This window comes from Lactuca saligna, chromosome 1 (assembly GCF_052625555.1).
Source record: "Lactuca saligna cultivar CGN05327 chromosome 1, ASM5262555v1, whole genome shotgun sequence".
Classification (NCBI taxonomy): domain Eukaryota; kingdom Viridiplantae; phylum Streptophyta; class Magnoliopsida; order Asterales; family Asteraceae; genus Lactuca; species Lactuca saligna.
The window spans coordinates 82,985,756-83,003,858 of NC_136417.1; the positions used below are offsets into that span (position 1 = coordinate 82,985,756).

General features: G+C 35.8%; 1 protein-coding gene across 2 annotated transcripts; it reads right to left on the reverse strand.

Annotated features, from left to right (window-relative positions):
• Positions 1–808: 808 nt before the first annotated feature.
• Positions 809–9,489, reverse strand: LOC145040545 (uncharacterized). 2 transcript variants are annotated; one of them, XM_078988461.1, is made up of 10 exons: positions 9,111–9,489; positions 7,831–8,218; positions 6,652–6,852; positions 5,567–5,815; positions 3,924–3,990; positions 3,730–3,837; positions 2,733–2,824; positions 2,444–2,632; positions 2,226–2,362; positions 809–1,396 (listed from the first exon to the last, which is right to left on the reverse strand). In XM_078988461.1, exons 1-10 carry the CDS (start codon positions 9,230–9,232, stop codon positions 1,219–1,221), a joined length of 1,731 nt encoding a protein of 576 aa, XP_078844587.1. In that variant the 5' UTR covers positions 9,233–9,489; the 3' UTR covers positions 809–1,218. The 2 variants fall into 2 exon arrangements, with proteins under 2 accessions (XP_078844587.1, XP_078844593.1); XM_078988467.1 differs by having other exon boundaries at positions 7,831–8,232; positions 9,111–9,246.
• Positions 9,490–18,103: the final 8,614 nt, after the last annotated feature.

Consider the following 18,103-nt stretch of genomic DNA (forward strand, 5'->3'; position numbering starts at 1 on the left):
TTTTTTGGTATCCAAGATGATTGATTAGGATCGCGTTCTCATGTATCACAAAATTAACATCGTCTCAAATAAACACACACATACATATATATTTTCCTTATTGATAGCAACTAACCATGGATATCAAGAAACCCTAGGAGAGAGGTGACGGAATCTAAAGTCATTAAATTATGGTTACATACCTCTTAATTATTGTTGCAAATAACCAAAATAAAAATTCGTCTTCAAGACCTTGAAAAGCTTGAACTAAAGGTATGGTACCTCTAATGGCTTGTACCCAAAGCCCTAGTAGAAAGAAGACTTGAGGAGAGAGGAACATGATAACAAATTGAAAATTCGAATTTGTGTTTGTATCTACAATTATTTTAAAAAAATAGTTTTTCGTGTCTTGTTTAAAGTTAGACATGAATTAACACAACATTACATGTGTTTGTTGTGTTTTTGATGATTAAGCATATAAACTAAGTAACCTAATGGTAACTTTATGCTATATTTGTTGTGTTTTCCACGTTTTTAACTAGATTGTTTTCGTATTAGTAAAAAAAACATATCTGGTTGTGTTATGTTCGTATCATATAAAATATTGTCATGTAATATCATGTCAAGTAAATACACAACATTATTACCCGATTTAACACCGCTAGATCTTAGTTGTAGATAGTTCAGTCATAATATAGTTTTTGGTATGCAAGTTACGAAATTTTGCAATAAACATAACAAGGATCCTTGTCGTAATACAAGTCCACACCGTGTGTGTGCGTGTGTTTTTCCCTCTAAACGTGTAAATATAAATAATAGATAAAGAATATTAACATCATTCTTCCTACATTAAATCAAACCGAAACAATAATAACAATAATATCACTCAAACCACACGTGTAATCGAGTCATGTGTAAAATGTACTATAAGATCTACACCTTTACACTTACTACACACTACACCTCTTTAAAAGAAATGAGTAATGACAACTATGTATTTCATATCTTTTCACAACTATTACTCCAAATAAAATAAGTCCCAAAGTGCGACAACTATTACATATTTGACTAGTTTCCCAAGGCCCATTTGTTACACATTTGTACTGTGTTCGACATACAGCAGACTGATTTATCGATGTCGGATTGCAAAAAGGATTTTTTTTTTTTTCCTTCCTCAACCTCACTATCAATGTATCGTGTGTACAAAAGACGTAAATACCCTCATGATCGAGCATAGTGCTAGATGTTGAACATAGTTGTTGCACCAAAAATATCGGCTATTTGTGAAATGGTTCCAATAGATAGAGGGGTTGTAGGCAAGAAAGCATTTGGAAGGGGAGGTGAACATTCCGGAACGTATTCTTTTTTACCGGAAATAGGTGCATATAGTGAAAGAATTGCCCGACAAAATATAAACCTGGAAGAATTTTTAAAAATTTATTTCACGTTTAAATTTTGGATCCAAAAAGATTTATATAAAGAATGAGAAGAACCGAAAGTATTGCATTTAATGATGTAAGCCATTATGCTTTTGTTGACCATTTAAAAAAAAAAAAAAAAAAAACGTTTTTCTTTCTTTTTTTTTTTTTTCTTTCTTATTAGTGTAATTGTTCAATAAAAAAGCGATAAAAAAGAATAGGTAAATATTTTATTTTTACGAATTAATATTTTATATGTAAATTTTATAAATTCATTGCCAAAACTCTTTTTTTAAAAACTCGCCCCAACTTTGTAACAAAATTTGTTTTTTTAATATTTATTTTGTTACAACTTTGTCTTGGCTTTCCGAATAAAATTTTGTTTTTTGTTTTGCTTTAATATTTTTACAACTTCGTAAAAAAGTAGGAGCAAATTTGTTAAAAAAATCGTAAAAGGATGCGGCAAAACTTTTAAAACACACAAAAAAATATTTATTCGGAAAATTAAACCAAATTTGTAATAAAAATGAACATTACAAATTTTACAAAGTTGGGGTAACTTTGTAAAAGAAGTGAGGATCAAATTCGTAATAAAAAACTAAAACTTGGGGCAAATTTGTTAAAAAAAAGTTGGCTAAAGATGGGTGTAAAATGTAACCATAGAAATTTATAAGTTAAATGAATTTGGGTGTCTAAAATTTAAAAAAAAAAAGTTTAGGGACTAAATAGGTAAATAGTGAATAGTTGAAGGGTAAATTTCAATCTAAACCGCCAAACTATTCATAATTTATTAATAAAAAAATTAAAAAAAATGATTTTGAATTTTACCTTAAAATGAGTCTCCTAATGAACGGATCTTCCAAAACTTGAGCCCAAACGGGATGAATTGTGTCTAAAGATGCCAACATTTCTCCCCACTTATCCAAACAGGAAGAAAGAATATTCTGCGCCTTGTTAAGATTCTCCTTTAAAAAAAAAAATTGATTTCAATTTTGATTTTATTCAACTAACAAGGGCAAAATAATAATTTCACATAACTTAAGTACCATTTGGATGTCGGAGCCTGAAATGCCAAGTAGGATGACAAGAGATTGCAAAGGGGATGTGAGAAAGCTTGTGAATTGGCTTCCATTGGGTATGCGAGGGTCTATGGTATTATTGTGTGGTGTCGGGTATGAAGAGGTTGGAGATAGGAGAATTGCAATTGGTTCTCCTTTTTCTCCCTTGTTTATTCCCTAAAATAAAAATAACAAATTTGTATTTATCATTTTCCTTTTGAATTATACGTCAAATCTTTTATGTGAAAAAAACTAAAGTTTTTTAATAAAAACTTGCCTGAAAAGCTTTACTGTTGTCACTATCAATAATAAGGAAAAGTGGTTTTCTTGTGAATGGAAGCAAGTCGCAAGGATAAATCAGATTAAACACTGAAATTAAAAAAATAAAAAATTAAATTATTAGACACCAATCTTTATTTTGTAAAAAAAAATCGTATCATTCTATCAACAACTAACAATTACTATCAAGTGAAAATCTTACACGTTATACTATTTAACATTAACCAAATGTTTTTTTAATTGTTCATAAGGTCAGATACTTGCTACAGTTTTGTTGTTTTAGTGAATTGCACTTTTGGTCCCTGTAATTTTCAGATACATAAAATTACAGAAGTGATCCCTTTGTGAGAAAAAGTTTACCAAAATGGTCCCTGGGTAACAAAACTACAGAAACAATCCCCATTTATGAAAAAATTTACAGAAATGGTCTTTGTGCAAAAGAAGGTTACAGAAATTGTCCCAATGTAAGAAAAAATTACAGAAATGGTCCCTCTCACTGCAACATGTGCACTTAAAACACTTGTAAATGTACGTTATATAAAACATTAATAATATTTGTTTAAGAGTTTTTTTAAAGCTTACTTTTATACTATTCACAAAATGATTAAATAAAAGAAGGTTACAGAAATGGTCTTTGTGTATGAAAAAATTACAGAAATGGTCCCTCTCACTGCATCATGTGCACTTAAAACCCTTGTAAATGTACGTTATACAAAACATTAAAATAATATTTTGTTAAGAGTGTTTTTTTTTACTTTTATACTATTTACAAAATGATTAAATAAAAGAAGGTTGCAGAAATGGTGACTGTAAAAAAAGTTACATAAATGGTCCCTGTATATGAAAAAATTACAGAAATGGTCCCTCTCAGTGCAAGATGTGCGCTTAAAACCCTTGTACATGTACGTTATATAAAATGTTAATGATATTTTGTTAAGAGTTTTTTTGAAAATTATATCTATACTATTTATAAAATGATTAAATAAAAGAATTACCTCCATTTCCATGAGAGCCAATATTTAAGCCTCCAAGACTATTATCACACACAGCATCTGATTGAGTCATATTAGTCTGAATGTTATCAGCACCATAATTTGATGCACCTAAAACAAATTCAATGTTGCACAAATGAATAAATGAACAATTTTAAATTTAAATAATAAAATGAAAATTAAAAGAAAAATGGAACCTGAAGCAGATAAATATATCAACAGAACACCATCAGCAGGGAGCTCCTCACACATAGTAGCAAGAACCTGTCATTTTTTAATAATAATAATATCGTGTTATAAATAATATATGCAAGATATAGCAACGTACTTTCATTTATTTATTTTTTATAGTTATAGCATATCCTACTTTCATCTCTTTATATAATAAAATTATACTTTCGATTTTTTTTTTCTTTTTGTATTTTGAGAAATCTTACCTAATTATAGCATTGTAAGTTCAAAAATAAAATAAAATCTCATTTTGAGAAATCTATAAATTTATAACAGTGAAATCTGTGATGTATTTGGATGACATAATTAGGGTAGATTTTTAAAGTACAATGTTCTAATGGAAAGAAATTAAAGTATGCGAGAAATCTACAGAAAAGCCCCAAACTTTTGGGAAAAGTTTCAATAAAGTCCTAAAAGTATCTTTTTTTAACAGAAAAGTCCTGATTATTTAACATTTTGCCCAAAATTAACGAAAAAGTCTTTTTTTTATATTTGATCAGCAAATGACAGATTATATGATTTTCTCAAAATAATGGGACTTTTCTGTTAAAAAAAAAAAAAAAAACTTTTAGGACTTTATTGAAGCTTTTCCCAAAAGTTTGGGACTTTTTTGTAGATTTCCCAAAGTATGATGCTATAATAGGATGGGTTAATTTAATAAAAGACCTTATATTTTATATTTTTTCCGATTTAAACTACATTTTAATTTTTTTCCTGAAAAAACCTTGAATTTTTTCGTTCTTTCCAAAAAAACCCTCAACTTCATCTTCTTTTCCAAAAAAAAAGTCAACCTTCTACTATTTCAGAAAAAAACCCTTACATTTTACAATTTTTTTGGGTTAATCTCATAAAAGTCCATAAATTTTATGTTTTTTTCGGATTAAACCTCAAATTTATTTTTTACCTGAAAAAGACATTGCATTTTTTTTCATTTTTCCCGATTTGGCCCTTTTAGTCATTTTGTAAAATGTGAGGGGTTTTTTCGCGAAAAACTAAAAAAGTTGAGGGTTTATTTGTAAGCATTTAGAAGTTTGAGGGTTTTTTCAGAAAAAAAATACAAAGTTGAGAGCTTTTTCGGAAAAAAATGAAAAAATACAAGGTCTTTTTTCATTCTTTCCAAAAAAACCCCTAAACTTTGTCTTCTTTTCCAAAAAAAAATGTCAACCTTCTACTATTTCTGAAAAAACCCTCACATTATACAATTTTTTTGGGTTAATCTCATAAAAGTCCATATATTTTATGTTTTTTTTCAAATTAAACCTCAAATTTATTTTTTACCTGAAAAACACATTGTATTTTTTCATTTTTCCCAATTTGTCCCTTTTAGTCATTTTGTAAAACGTGAGGGTTTTTTTCACAAAAAACTAAAAAAGCTGAGGGTTTATTTGTAAGCATTTAGAAGCTTGAGAGTTTTTTCAGGAAAAAAAAATAATAAAATACAAAGTTGAGAGCTTTTCCGAAAAAAAAAAAAAACAAATTGAAAAAATACAAGGTCTTTTTCAAACAAAAAACAAACTCGAGGTTTCATCCGTAAAAAACACAAACTATAAGGTCTTTTTAGTACATTGCTATTTCTTATATTTAGCTATTTGTAGATTTAGACACTCACAGCTATGAAGTGAGTGGTTGATGGAGAATACAAGACTGCTTTACGTGGATTTGGAGGCAAAGTAGGATCAGAAATCTCTTGAGAATAATAATTCACTCGAATGGATCCTTGGTGGGGCCCACTTTGACCAATGTTTGACCAAGGGGTTGAGATTCCATTTCCATTTGATTGGTAAAAAGAGCCACTTGGTTCCCATTCCAAACATTGAAGCATTCTGAAATTGTCAATAGTCAGCTCTGAAAACTTAACCTGAATAACAAATGAAAAAAAAAACAACAACACAAGATATATAAATAAACCTCAGAAGTTAGTTAGTTATAACTAAAATTACAATGCTACCCCTATGTAGATTTTTCATGGAACAATGGAATTATTAGAAAATTGTGAAAGTATTGCGTTTTTAATAGGAAGGAGAAAGAAAATGGTTGCAGGATTCCATAATAAACAAATGAGTAAATTACAGTTTTGGTCCCTATGGTTTGGTCAGATTTGCACTTTTAGTCCAATTTTTGAAAAATGGGTATGGTTTTATAGTTATTAGGTATAAAAAAATGAGTAAAAGGAAGAAAAAAGAAAATAGAAAGGGTAAAGTAGTCTTTTAATATCATGGAGGGACCAATGGTCTAATTTCTTTAAACCACAGGGATATAACCTATCGTTTTTTTTTAACATAGGGACCAAACTTGCAAATCTGATCAAACCACAAGGACCGAAACTGTAATTTACTCTAAACAAATATATGAAAGTACATTGTTATTTCTTGCATTTAGCCATAACTACTAGGGTTAACTGCAAAAAAAGCAATTTTTAATTATTAGTTTATTATAGCATCTTACTTTCATTTATTCTTATTGTAGCATAAAATTTTGGGAAATATCAACTATAATAAATCAAGATCAATTTTGCCACATGTCAATCTTTCATGAGTTTTGACACGTGTCATTTCATGGTATTTTTGAAATAAATAATATCCACATGTCAATTTCCAATTTTTAAAATTAAAAATCCATATAATAGTTATAGTTATATATGTAAACTATTAAATAAATGAAAGTAGGTTGCTATTTCTTGAATTTAGGGGTAACCTCATTTGGATGATAGCTGCAAAGTATGGCATCTCTTAATCTTAGCTTTCTTTTGATGAAGGAAACATGTGGTAAAGTATCTGGATCATGATCTAACATAATGCTGTATCTTAAAGGCCTCATGTTCATGAAAGCTGTGTCAACTTTAAGAAATTTGGTTATGTCCCGAATTACCCTTTTCCATTCCTTGAAGTCAGTGTCCTGAAATTAATTAAACGTGTTATATTGTTGAGAAATTGGTGTTTTGGTTGGATGGAATGGAATGGAATGAGTTATTACATTTCCAAGATCATATTTGGTTAGATTGTAGGAATGGAATGAAGTTTTGTGTTTTGTATGATTTTTTTTTTTTTGTGTATTATATATAAATACAATGAGCATTTAAAGGGGTAGTGTCTCCTTTTACCCCAAAAAAGTGAATAGTTTCAAGATTGTTATACATATATTTAAATTATGATTATTGAACTAATTATTTACAAAACTAAAAAATTAAACATAAAAAAAAGGCTCATTCAATTTCGAGTAGTATTATAAGGGTTTTATGCAGAAAAGTCTCATTATTTTGGGAAAATCACATAATCTGTCATTTCCTGTTAAAATAAAAATAAAAATGAAAAGAAGTTTTTCGTTAATTTGGGCAAAATGTTTAATAATCGGGACTTTTCTGTTAAAAAAAAAAAAAAAAAAGATTTAGGACTTTATCATAAAATTTCACAAAATAATGGGACTTTTCTGCATAAAGCCCTTATAATAAAAATATGAATTTTCCAGTAACTTTTAGAAAATTAAATTATAATTTAATTAAAATAATGACTTTTTTTTTTTAAATGTGTCATTAAAAGTTTTATGTAGTATTTAGGAATGAACTTTCATATGTTTTTTACATTACATTAAAATACATGATATAGTTTTTAACTTTTAACTTTTAACACTATTCTAAATAGTGTTTAGTTATGATTATAAAAATTATTATCTAAAAGACTCAAAAATTAAACAGGATCAAAGGCCCTTAAAACAGAAATAATATTATAGCATAAAAATACTTTTCTAGTTACTTTTAGAAAATAAATTTACAACTTAACTTTAGAAAAGGTTTGTCTTCAAAGAATTTACAAATAAACTACATGTTATATTATAACTTTTATACCCCTTGTAACAAATAACAAAAAGATAAAATACCTGAAACGCCCTTTTGATCTCAGAAACCAACATTTTGAGCTGATTTACCAACTGATACACCATTTCTCTTCGATTCAACACAAGACAAACTGTCAAAAATCTAGCAAGAAATCTCAATTGTTTATTTGCAAGATTAAGATCTTGGAATAATCCATCTTTAAAATACTCCCTTGTTAAAACTGCTTCATAAAAAATATAAGCCTCCGATAAATAACTGGCTTGACTTGTTCTCATATATTGCCCAAAATAAAGTTGACCAATTCTTGATGCAATATCACCAATTTCCCATCTTTTAAGACCAGATTCCACCAGCTTTTGTCGATTTTCTTGTTGGAATTTCCATAGTTTTGTATAAACTTTGAATACTTTATGGAAGTGTGTATCATACCTGATGCAACAACACTTTGTTCATGGATTTCAGACTCTAGTTTTTTGTTTATTGTAGCATCTTAGTTTCATTTCTTCATATTACAACATTGTAGTTTGAGAAATCTACCTAATTATAGAAATTTTATTCAAATAGAATGCTATAATGAGTAGATTTTTCAAAGTTCAATGTCTTCATAATAGAAACAGAAGTACAATGTTGTAATGTAAGAGAAATAAATGAAAGTGGGATGCTAAAATACACATAAAAGAAGGTATGTTGTTGTTTCATTGAATTGAGCCCTAAGAAACTTAGGCAAAGACCTAGCAGTTGGAAGCATCATAAAGCTTTAATCACTTCTGTAATTATGTTGAGTTTGAAATATTTCCTGCAAATTAACTTCTCTAAAAGTTAATTTAGTTTCTTTCTGATGTATAGTGTTGAATGGATTTTGATTTTGGTTAGTTAATCAATGCATACAATGATCATATTAAATTTGTGTGATACTAAAAGTGGAATAGATTCATATTTGATCCTTCAAATTCAAACTTGAAACTAGTCATACAAACTGAATTTATGTAATACTAGCTCTTTTCTTCTAATTCGCTAAACACCCAGACTTCCCAGTGTCAATATTTTGAAACCCTAAAGCTTAAAAACGATGGATCTCAAATAAAGAACATCGCAATTCAGGAACCTACCATGGCCGATTTCTACTATTTTAAAGCATGGGTGATCGAATAACGCCAATTTCTACAGAAGCATATAAAAATTTAACACAAGCTCAAATGAATTCGTATCACAAAAACTGAAAATTAGGATTCCACAAAATAATAAGTCAAAAAAGCCAGGCCCTTGATCGTTTGCTAGCTCAAACAAAAACTCAAGTACAGTAAACATAAAAAAAGCCGACCTGTGATGCTCGTAATAGGGCAAGTCTCTAATTTTGGAAAACTTCTTATCAGCTTTAGCTACGAGAGACCAATACACTTCACTCAGTTGAAGATTCGCAGTAGCAGCAGCATCCTGTGACATTTCTTTCTTCAAATTACTCCTACTCACCCGCGACAACTTTGCATCACTTGTATATTGATCCTGTATTCCTGTTTTACATAAATAGGACGCCGATTCTTTTATGAGAAGTGGATTTGTGTTTATGATCGCATCAGTTTATAGATTCGGACAACGGAACAAGCGCAAATTGATGCTGCTTTGTCCTAAGATATCTGAATCGAGATTTGGTAATTGGGGGTTTTAGGGGTGTTCTGCCGTTCGGGATTGCTATTATAACTAATAAACATTTAATAAAAATCTTTATTAGGTTGTGATAAAGCTTAGTTTTTACTTAGAGAGAATTTCAATTTGTTTTTTTTTTAATTGTGAATTTTATAAAAAAAAAAAAAAAAAAAAAAAAAAAAAAAAAAAGACCCTCAATAAGAGAAGGAAGGGAGGACAAATAGGGAACAACAAAATAACTTGCAAAAGGAGAACAAACTTGATCAACACATTTATAAGCACAAAAACTATCCCTAAAATGACCCATTAAACATCATAGTGGTGATGCAATCCACCATTTTAGTTGGAGAGGAGCAAATTTTGTTGAAAACTTTGTTGTTTCTCGTCTTCTACACGCACCATAAGGCACCATATATAATAGAAATACAATTTTTTTTCTTTTTTAGGCATCTTCCTCAATTAGCTGCAAAATCAATGATTGCTTTAACCATGATACTTTGAGAGGGCCATATCACTCCATTTGAAGATTCAAGTCATAACCTTGCAAATGTAAGGACAATCCACAAGTAGGTGGTCGGTGGAGTCGGTACTAGTGGGACAAAAATGGCATGCAGTAGAAGGGATATTAACTCATTAACTCATAAGGGCTAAATCGGAGGTGATACAGTCCATACATTCCTTCCAAACAAACCCAATGATTGCAGGGGCACCAACTTCAACCAAATAGTTAGGTTGATCACACTGGAGGTCAATATGGAAACAATGGCATGCCTGAGATCACGAACATAAAATTTACCATCTGCGTCGAGATTTGAGCTCCAAGTGTCCGTGTCTGAAAGGGAGAAATTAATAATAGTGTCATGTAATTGATCCAGTTCCAGCAGCTCAATCGGGTGTTTGGGATTTCATTTCCAACTCAAATTAATGTCGTTTTAGTGTATCCTTTCGGAATCATAGCAAGACTTTTTTTTAATCAGGGCCAGTAGATACGAGAAACAATATGCGAAAGGTGCCACCACCAGCCCAATCATCGAGCCAAAAGATAGTTTTAGTGCATGAACCCACTTTACATGAGAGAATTTTATTGAAGTTAATCTCTAAACCATCAAGCTCATTTATAGTTTTGACACCATTCCCCCAGAACACCAGGAATGGATTTCTTCACCAAATTAAACACAGGCTTCTTGGCAAGATTATGAATTATGCATATAACATGACACCATAAGGCGGAATCTTTGGATTTTAAATGCCAAATACATTTGAAGAGTGGGGAAAGGTGTATGTTTTTTAAAGAACCAATATTTAACCCTCCATTCTTTTTGTTGGCAAGGATCACCTTCCGATTAACCCAACTAGTTTTGCTTTTCTCCTTGCTGTCGCCCCAAAGGAATCGCCTGCGAATTTTCTTAGTCTCATTCAAAATAGAGCCTTAAAGAGAGAAAAATAATATAGACACAGACTTGACCAAAGTCAATCTACCACCCGAATGAAAGATTTTTAGACTTCCACGTGGACAATTTGCAAAGTTTTCTATTTGCATTTTAAAGACATGTTGGTGCCAGCAGAACACCTAAATAAACAAAAGGAAAGGAAGTCACCTCACAACCAAGAATATAAGCATCATCTGTGATCTCGTTGTCAGGTAATCTGATTCCAAACACCATGGATTTATGAAAGTTCACCTTAAGGCCGGAAAAGACATGGAAGCATTAAAGAATCTGGGCCAAATTGACAAAGCTACAACTAGTTCAATCGACCACAAAAAGTGTGTCACAAACATAATATATATATATATATATATATATATATATATATATATATATATATATATATATATATATATATATATATATCAATTTAAGGCCCGTTGTTTGGGATTTGAAAGTCATGGAAAGGGAAAGTTAAGAAGTCGATCTCATAGTCGCGTTTAACCTTTCCATCAAAGAGAATGAAAAGGAAATGGGAGAGAGGGACCCTTGGTGAACTCCTTTATAAACAAGGAAATCTCTAGTCGGGGAGCCATTAATGTGGTCATAAGCTTACAAAGAAGCAAGGCACCCCTTAACCCAAAATTTTATGTCATAATAGAATCATTGGTTGTTTAAAAAAAATACATAACAGAATCAAGGTAGTTTCAATTAATAGATTAAAGACTTTATCAAATTCCACCTTGAGAAGGATGACTTTTTCCTATCTTTTTCGCCCAATAACATATTTTGTTGATAATTAATAGACCATCAAGGATGTTGCGTCCTTCTATAAAATTGGTTTGAATTTCCTCAACCACCGAACTTATGACTTTTTCATGCGATTTGAAAGGGCTTTAGTAATAGTTTTATAGAGGCGTCTTGCAAGCCTAATCGGCCTATAATCATTAAGAGCGAGCTAGTCTTTGGTCTTAGGGATAAGCATGATAAACAGGAACTGTAAACTCTAGCAATATGCCCACAACCGGCTTCAAAGTATTTTACAAACCTCATAATGTCAGCTTACACTAAAAACTAGTATCTCTTGATAAAATTGAATGTGAATTCGCTCGGTCCTGGAGCTTTCTCACCGCCACGGTTCCAAACAGCTTCTTGAATTTCTTCAATGCCAAAATGTAACATCCCAAAAATAATGACATAAAATTTTTGTTTTTAAATAAATAAATCATTAATACATATTATTTCCATAAAACCACGGTAATCAAGATTTAGAAAAACATCATCGAATTAGAGTAAATCACATAATGCAGAAACATGTGGTGTGTGCCCTGTAACCATCCCAAGCTCTTTTATTTGAAAACTGAAGTACCTGAAACATAAACTGAAAATCGTAAGCACAAAGCTTAGTGTGTTCCCCAAGATAAATCATAACATACATAAGTAAGCACATAATGGTCCCCGTCCATACTGGCATATCGGGCCCCGCCCACTGAGATACGATCCCCGCCCATACTCACATAATGGGGCCCCCCAACATACAAACACATAATCCTACCAACACATGCGATAATCACAAAGATAACAGCATACGATACAATCATTGGGCCTTACCCGACATCGAGCCTCGCTCGGCATACATACCAATACATAAACATGCAAGAGTCATGCAAATAACTAGCATCCTAACATAATAAACCATGGGCCGGCATTGGTGCCTTCAACCAGCTAAACATAGTGAGGAGACTCACCTTGCACTGTTGAATCACATAGACGATCCCTGGCTACTGGCTGACAGATCACCGAATTGTCAATATCAAAACAACACCCAATCAACCTTTAGGTCCCAAACCATATCCATAAATCCATACTTGGGGTAAAAAGACCATTTAACCCCTAACCTAGCTTGGTCTTGGTCCAAGACTAAGGCCCAAACTCACAATCTAAAAGGCCCAAAATCCAACTAATCAACCAAGGCCCACATATGGCCTAATTTTCAAAATTGGGCCTAAACCCATTACATGGGCCTTACCCTAAGGCCTAACTATTTTCCTAGTCCAAAACACTTGTACTTAAATGGACCATTAATAACTTAAACACCCAAGCCCAAAAGAAAGCTCCAATATGCAAAATCTCATCTGACTAAGTACGTGGGGCGTACTCCATACACGCTATTTGGCTTGTACGTTGCACGTACAGACTTGTACGTCCAGCGTACTCATCCATTAAGCCAAAATCGAAATTAATCTCTTAATGCTTAAGTCCATAAGTACAAACCACAAATCTGAGTCTAAACAAGTATCTAGAACCATAAAGTCATTGACATGGTGACTTTGCATGCCCCAAAAGAACCAATCTTAAAGATAAAGCATTATACTTTCACTAAATAGACACTATCTCATGCATGGGGGATTCCAAACCCTAAAGGAGACAACTTTATGCATCTAGAACCTCAGAAACACCGAGAGTGACAACTCATAGCTCCTGGAGTGGTACTAATGTAACACCGTAAATTTCAAAACAAATTTTTCAATTTTTTATAAAACATAATTCCATCGATATTCATAAAAACAACCATTTTAATTATCCCAAACAAGACAATACAAAATCCCAAGATCATAATATCAAACTCCGAGCGTGTGTGTGTACGGATCAAGTCGGCGCCTTCCCGCGATCGTCACTAGTACCTGAAACAATAACATCAAACACTGTAAGCACAAGGCTTAGTGAGTTCCCCAAAATACCACATATAACACATATTAGCCACTCGAGGCTATAACTCTGTGGGTCCGTGCACCCAAACTCTGTGAACCCTCAGGTTCTAACTCTGTAAACATGCACAGCATAAATCACATAGAAATAATGCAGTACAACACATAACATACATAGCATACAAATACTCTATCACATAACTCTGGTTACCTACTCAAGGTAAAGTATAGTGAGAAGACTCACCTCGTGTATCTCGGTAAGTCGTAAATCTGAATTCGCTAATCACTCGATCTGCCGAGCTATAGTCCTCCTATAGCACAATACATCTCTAATTAACACTTTCCCAACTAGGGTTGACCATACTATAACAAGTCAACTTAGGTCAACGCTGGTTAACGGTCAACGGTCAACTTTGACCGGACTCGGCAAGTGCGCTATAGCGACTCGGCGAGTCTGAGCGTATACACCAATTTCCTTGGAATCCTCCCTTGACACGTCGAGCATTCACCCAACTCGACGAGTTCCACCTGGCATGAGTTGTGGGGCCACCACGACTTAACTCGCCGAGTCTCAAGAACAACTCGGCGAGTCCGGTTTGACTCAGTCCACCTGTCCACTATGACTCTCCCCGGACTCACTGAGTCCACCCTCCCCAACTCGGCAAGACCACTCACTGTGTGGTCGGGCAACATTCATGCTACTCGCTGAGTCTGTTCTTCGGACTCGGCGACTCCGTGCCATGCAATGACTCAAACTTGCTCATAAGGTCAGATCCAGTCCATTAACCCATAGATCCAGTCCTTCCAAGCTCATTTAGCACGTAAAGTTACAATCTTGATGCACATACAACCTCTATATGACCATATATGATGTTTTTGACTCAAATACTACAACACAAGGTCATAAACTCCATTGCCATACAAAAAGCTTGATGAGTGAGGCTCTTTGGACCTCTATGGATCCAGATCCAAAACCTCAGCACAAGGAGGGAACCATTGGGCATCAAATCATCCCATAAATGACCATAATAAGCCCTAAATCGCATAATGCTTCACCAAACAGAATATAAACCGAAATCATACCTCTAGATTGATGATCTAGGCTCCAAATCCACGAAATAGCAACCTCCTTTGCTTCCTCTTACCTAGGATCACCTCCTTCTTGCTAAATGGCACACACAAGGTCAAGAAATGCTCCTTATTCTCTCAAATCGTCCAAGCACTCAAGGGTTTCTCTCTAAGGGTTGGGTGAGCACAAATGACGGCCATAAGGCCCTTTAAATAGGTCTCAAACCCGGAAATTTAGGGTTTCACTACACAGCGCAGACTCGCCGAGTCTATATCCTGGACTCGCCGAGTCCAGGCGCGATCCATCGTCCAATCCGCGTCTCTACTCGGCGAGTCTGAGCTCCAACTCGCCAAGTCCCCCTCACAATTTAACAAAATTCAATTTACATGATACCTGGAAAAAGTCCGGATGTTACAACTCTCCCCACTAGAACTAGACTTCGCCCTCGAAGTTTCACTCTAAAAACAGCTCCGGGTGCTGCTCCTGCATCATACGCTCTGGCTCCCAGGTCATCTCTGATCCCCTCCGATGTTGCCACTGAACCAATACCAGAGGTACCTCCTTGTTTCTCAAAACCTTGATCTTCCGATACCTAATGGCCACTGGTCTCTCAGCATAATTCAGGCTTGCATCTACCTGAATATCCTCTAATGGAACCACTGCCGACTCATCGGCTATACACTTCCTCAACTGCGATACATGAAAAGTGTTGTGAATCTGCCCCAACTCTGCTGGTAACTCCAACCGATAGGCTACCCGGCCTACCCTCGCAATCACACGAAATGGGCCTATAAACCGGGGCCCCAATTTGCCCCTCTTCCTGAACCGGATTACTCCTTTCCAAGGAGAAACCTTCAGGAGAACGAAGTCGCTGACCTGAAATTCCAGCTCGGACCGGCGTCTATCCGCATAACTCTTTTGTCGGCTCTGAGCGGTCAATAACCTCTGTCTGACCAGCTGTATTTGCTCTGTCGTCTGAATCACGATCTCTGTACTGCCCATTACCCTCTGCCCAACCTCTCCCCAACAAATGGGAGTCCGACACCTCCTACCATACAACAGCTCAAAGGGCGGCATACCAATGCTCGAATGATGGCTGTTATTGTAGGAAAACTCTGCCAAGGGCAAATACGTATCCCAACTACCCCCAAAATCCAATACACATGCTCGAAGCATGTCCTCAAGTGTCTGAATCGTCCGCTCACTCTGGCCGTCGGTCTGGGGGTGATATGCGGTACTAAAATGCAGCTTAGTACCCAACTCCTCATGAAATTTCTTCCAGAATCGGGAAGTGAAACGCACATCGTGGTCTGAAACAATCGAGATCGGCACCCCATGCCGAGATACAACTTCCCTCACATAAATCTCCGCCAACTTCTCCGCCGAAGAACTCTCACTGATGGCAAGAAAGTGAGCGCTCTTTGTCAACCTATCCATAATCACCCAAATTGCATCGACTCCTTTGGCAGTCCTCGGCAATTTGGTGATGAAATCCATAGTGATTTGTTCCCACTTCCACTCAGGAACCTCCAATGGCTGCAACTTGCCATGCGGTCTCTGGTGTTCAGCCTTTACCCTTCGACAGGTTAAACACCTCTCGACAAACCATGCGACATCCCTCTTCATACAAGGCCACCAATACTCCTTCCTCAAGTCCAAATACATCTTTGTAGCCCCGGGATGGATCGAAAATTTCGATCTATGAGCCTCCTCCATCAATGTAGTATGCGTACCGCCCACAAACGGTACCCAGATCCGGCCCTGATAAGTCATAAGCCCTCGACTATCTGATACAAACTCAGAAACCAACCCAATGACCCGCTCTCTCTTCTGCATCTCCGGACGCACAGCCTCGGCCTGTGCCCCACGAATGGCGTCCAGAACTGGAGCTATCACGGTCAATCTCAAACATACATTTCGCAGTGGAGTACTCTCCACCCTGCGACTCAACGCGTCGGCTACCACATTAGCCTTGCCCGGGTGGTACAAGATCTCGCAATCATAATCCTTGACCACATCTAACCACCTCCTTTGCCGCATATTCAGGTTAGGCTGATCCATCAAGTACTTCAAGATCTTATGGTCCGTGTATATCGTACAACGAACCCCATACAAGTAGTGCCGCCAAATCTTGAGGGCGAACACCACTGCCCCCAACTCCAAATCATGTGTGGGGTACCTCGTCTCGTGAGGCTTCAACTGCCTCGATGCATATGCTATCACATGTCCCTTCTGCATCAGTACCGCTCCCAGTCCTAATATCGATGCATCACAGAATACCACAAAACCTTCCATCCCTTCCGGAAGAGCTAATACCGGAGCTTCACACAACCTCTGGCGAAGCATCTCAAAGGAGGTCTGCTGCTCGGGACCCCATAAAAATGTAACACCCTTCCGGGTCAATCTGGTGAGTGGAACTGCAATCTTGGAGAAATCCTTAATAAACCTCCGATAATACCCTGCCAACCCAAGGAAGCTCCGGATCTCAGAAGGTGACTTTGGCACCTCCCACCTCATCACTGTGTCAACCTTGGCCGGATCGACCAATATCCCTTTCTGGTTAACGAGGTTTCCCCAGAAACTGGACCTCCCGCAACCAGAAATCGCACTTGGAAAACTTTGCATAAAGTTTCTCCGATCTCAAAACTCCAAGAACCTCCCTCAAATGATCCTCGTGTTGCTCTCTAGATCTCGAATATACCAGAATATCATCAATGAACACAATCACCGACCGATCCAACATCGGCCGACATACCCTGTTCATGAGGTCCATGAACACAGCCGGGGCATTGGTGAGCCCAAAAGGCATCACCACAAACTCATAATGCCCATAACGCGTCCTGAATGCTGTCTTCTGGACGTCCTCGTCCCGCACTCTCACCTGATGATAGCCCGACCTCAAATCAATCTTGGAGAACCAAGATGCTCCCTGTAACTGATCGAATAAATCGTCGATCCTCGGCAACGGGTAACGGTTCTTGACCGTCAGCTTATTCAATTCCCGGTAATCAATACACATGCGATGCGAGCCATCTTTCTTCTTCACAAATAGGATGGGTGCTCCCCACGGCGAGCTACTCGGCCGAATAAACCCCTTCCCCAACAACTACTGAAGCTGCGAGGATAACTCTTGCATCTCTGGAGGCGCAGGGCGATAAGGCACCTTAGCGATAGGCGTGGCTCCCGGAACCAAATCGATACCGAACTCCACTTGCCTCACGGGAGGCACACCTGGTAACTCTTCGGGAAAAACATCTGGAAACTCACGCACCACCGGAACTTCATCCACTGAACTCGGTCTCTTGGAGATCACTCGCATATCCATCACGTACGCCACGAAACCCTTACAGCCCTGCTGTAAACACTGCCTCGCCCTAGCGGCCGAACAAAAGGCTGATCCAGAACGTGTACCCTCGCCGTAAACTGAAAGAACTCCCCCACTAGGATCTCGTATGGTCACCAGCTG

Bases quoted from the DNA above. Each gene is read 5' to 3' on its own strand.
- LOC145040545 (XM_078988461.1), bottom strand. From the start codon at position 9,232: ATGTCACAGGATGCTGCTGCTACTGCGAATCTTCAACTGAGTGAAGTG. The intron at 2,825-3,729 runs GTAATTCTTTTA...TTTTAATTTCAG, and splicing joins TGGCTCTCATGGAAATGGAG to TGTTTAATCTGATTTATCCT. The intron at 2,633-2,732 runs GCAAGTTTTTAT...TTTTTATTTTAG, and splicing joins ACAACAGTAAAGCTTTTCAG to GGAATAAACAAGGGAGAAAA.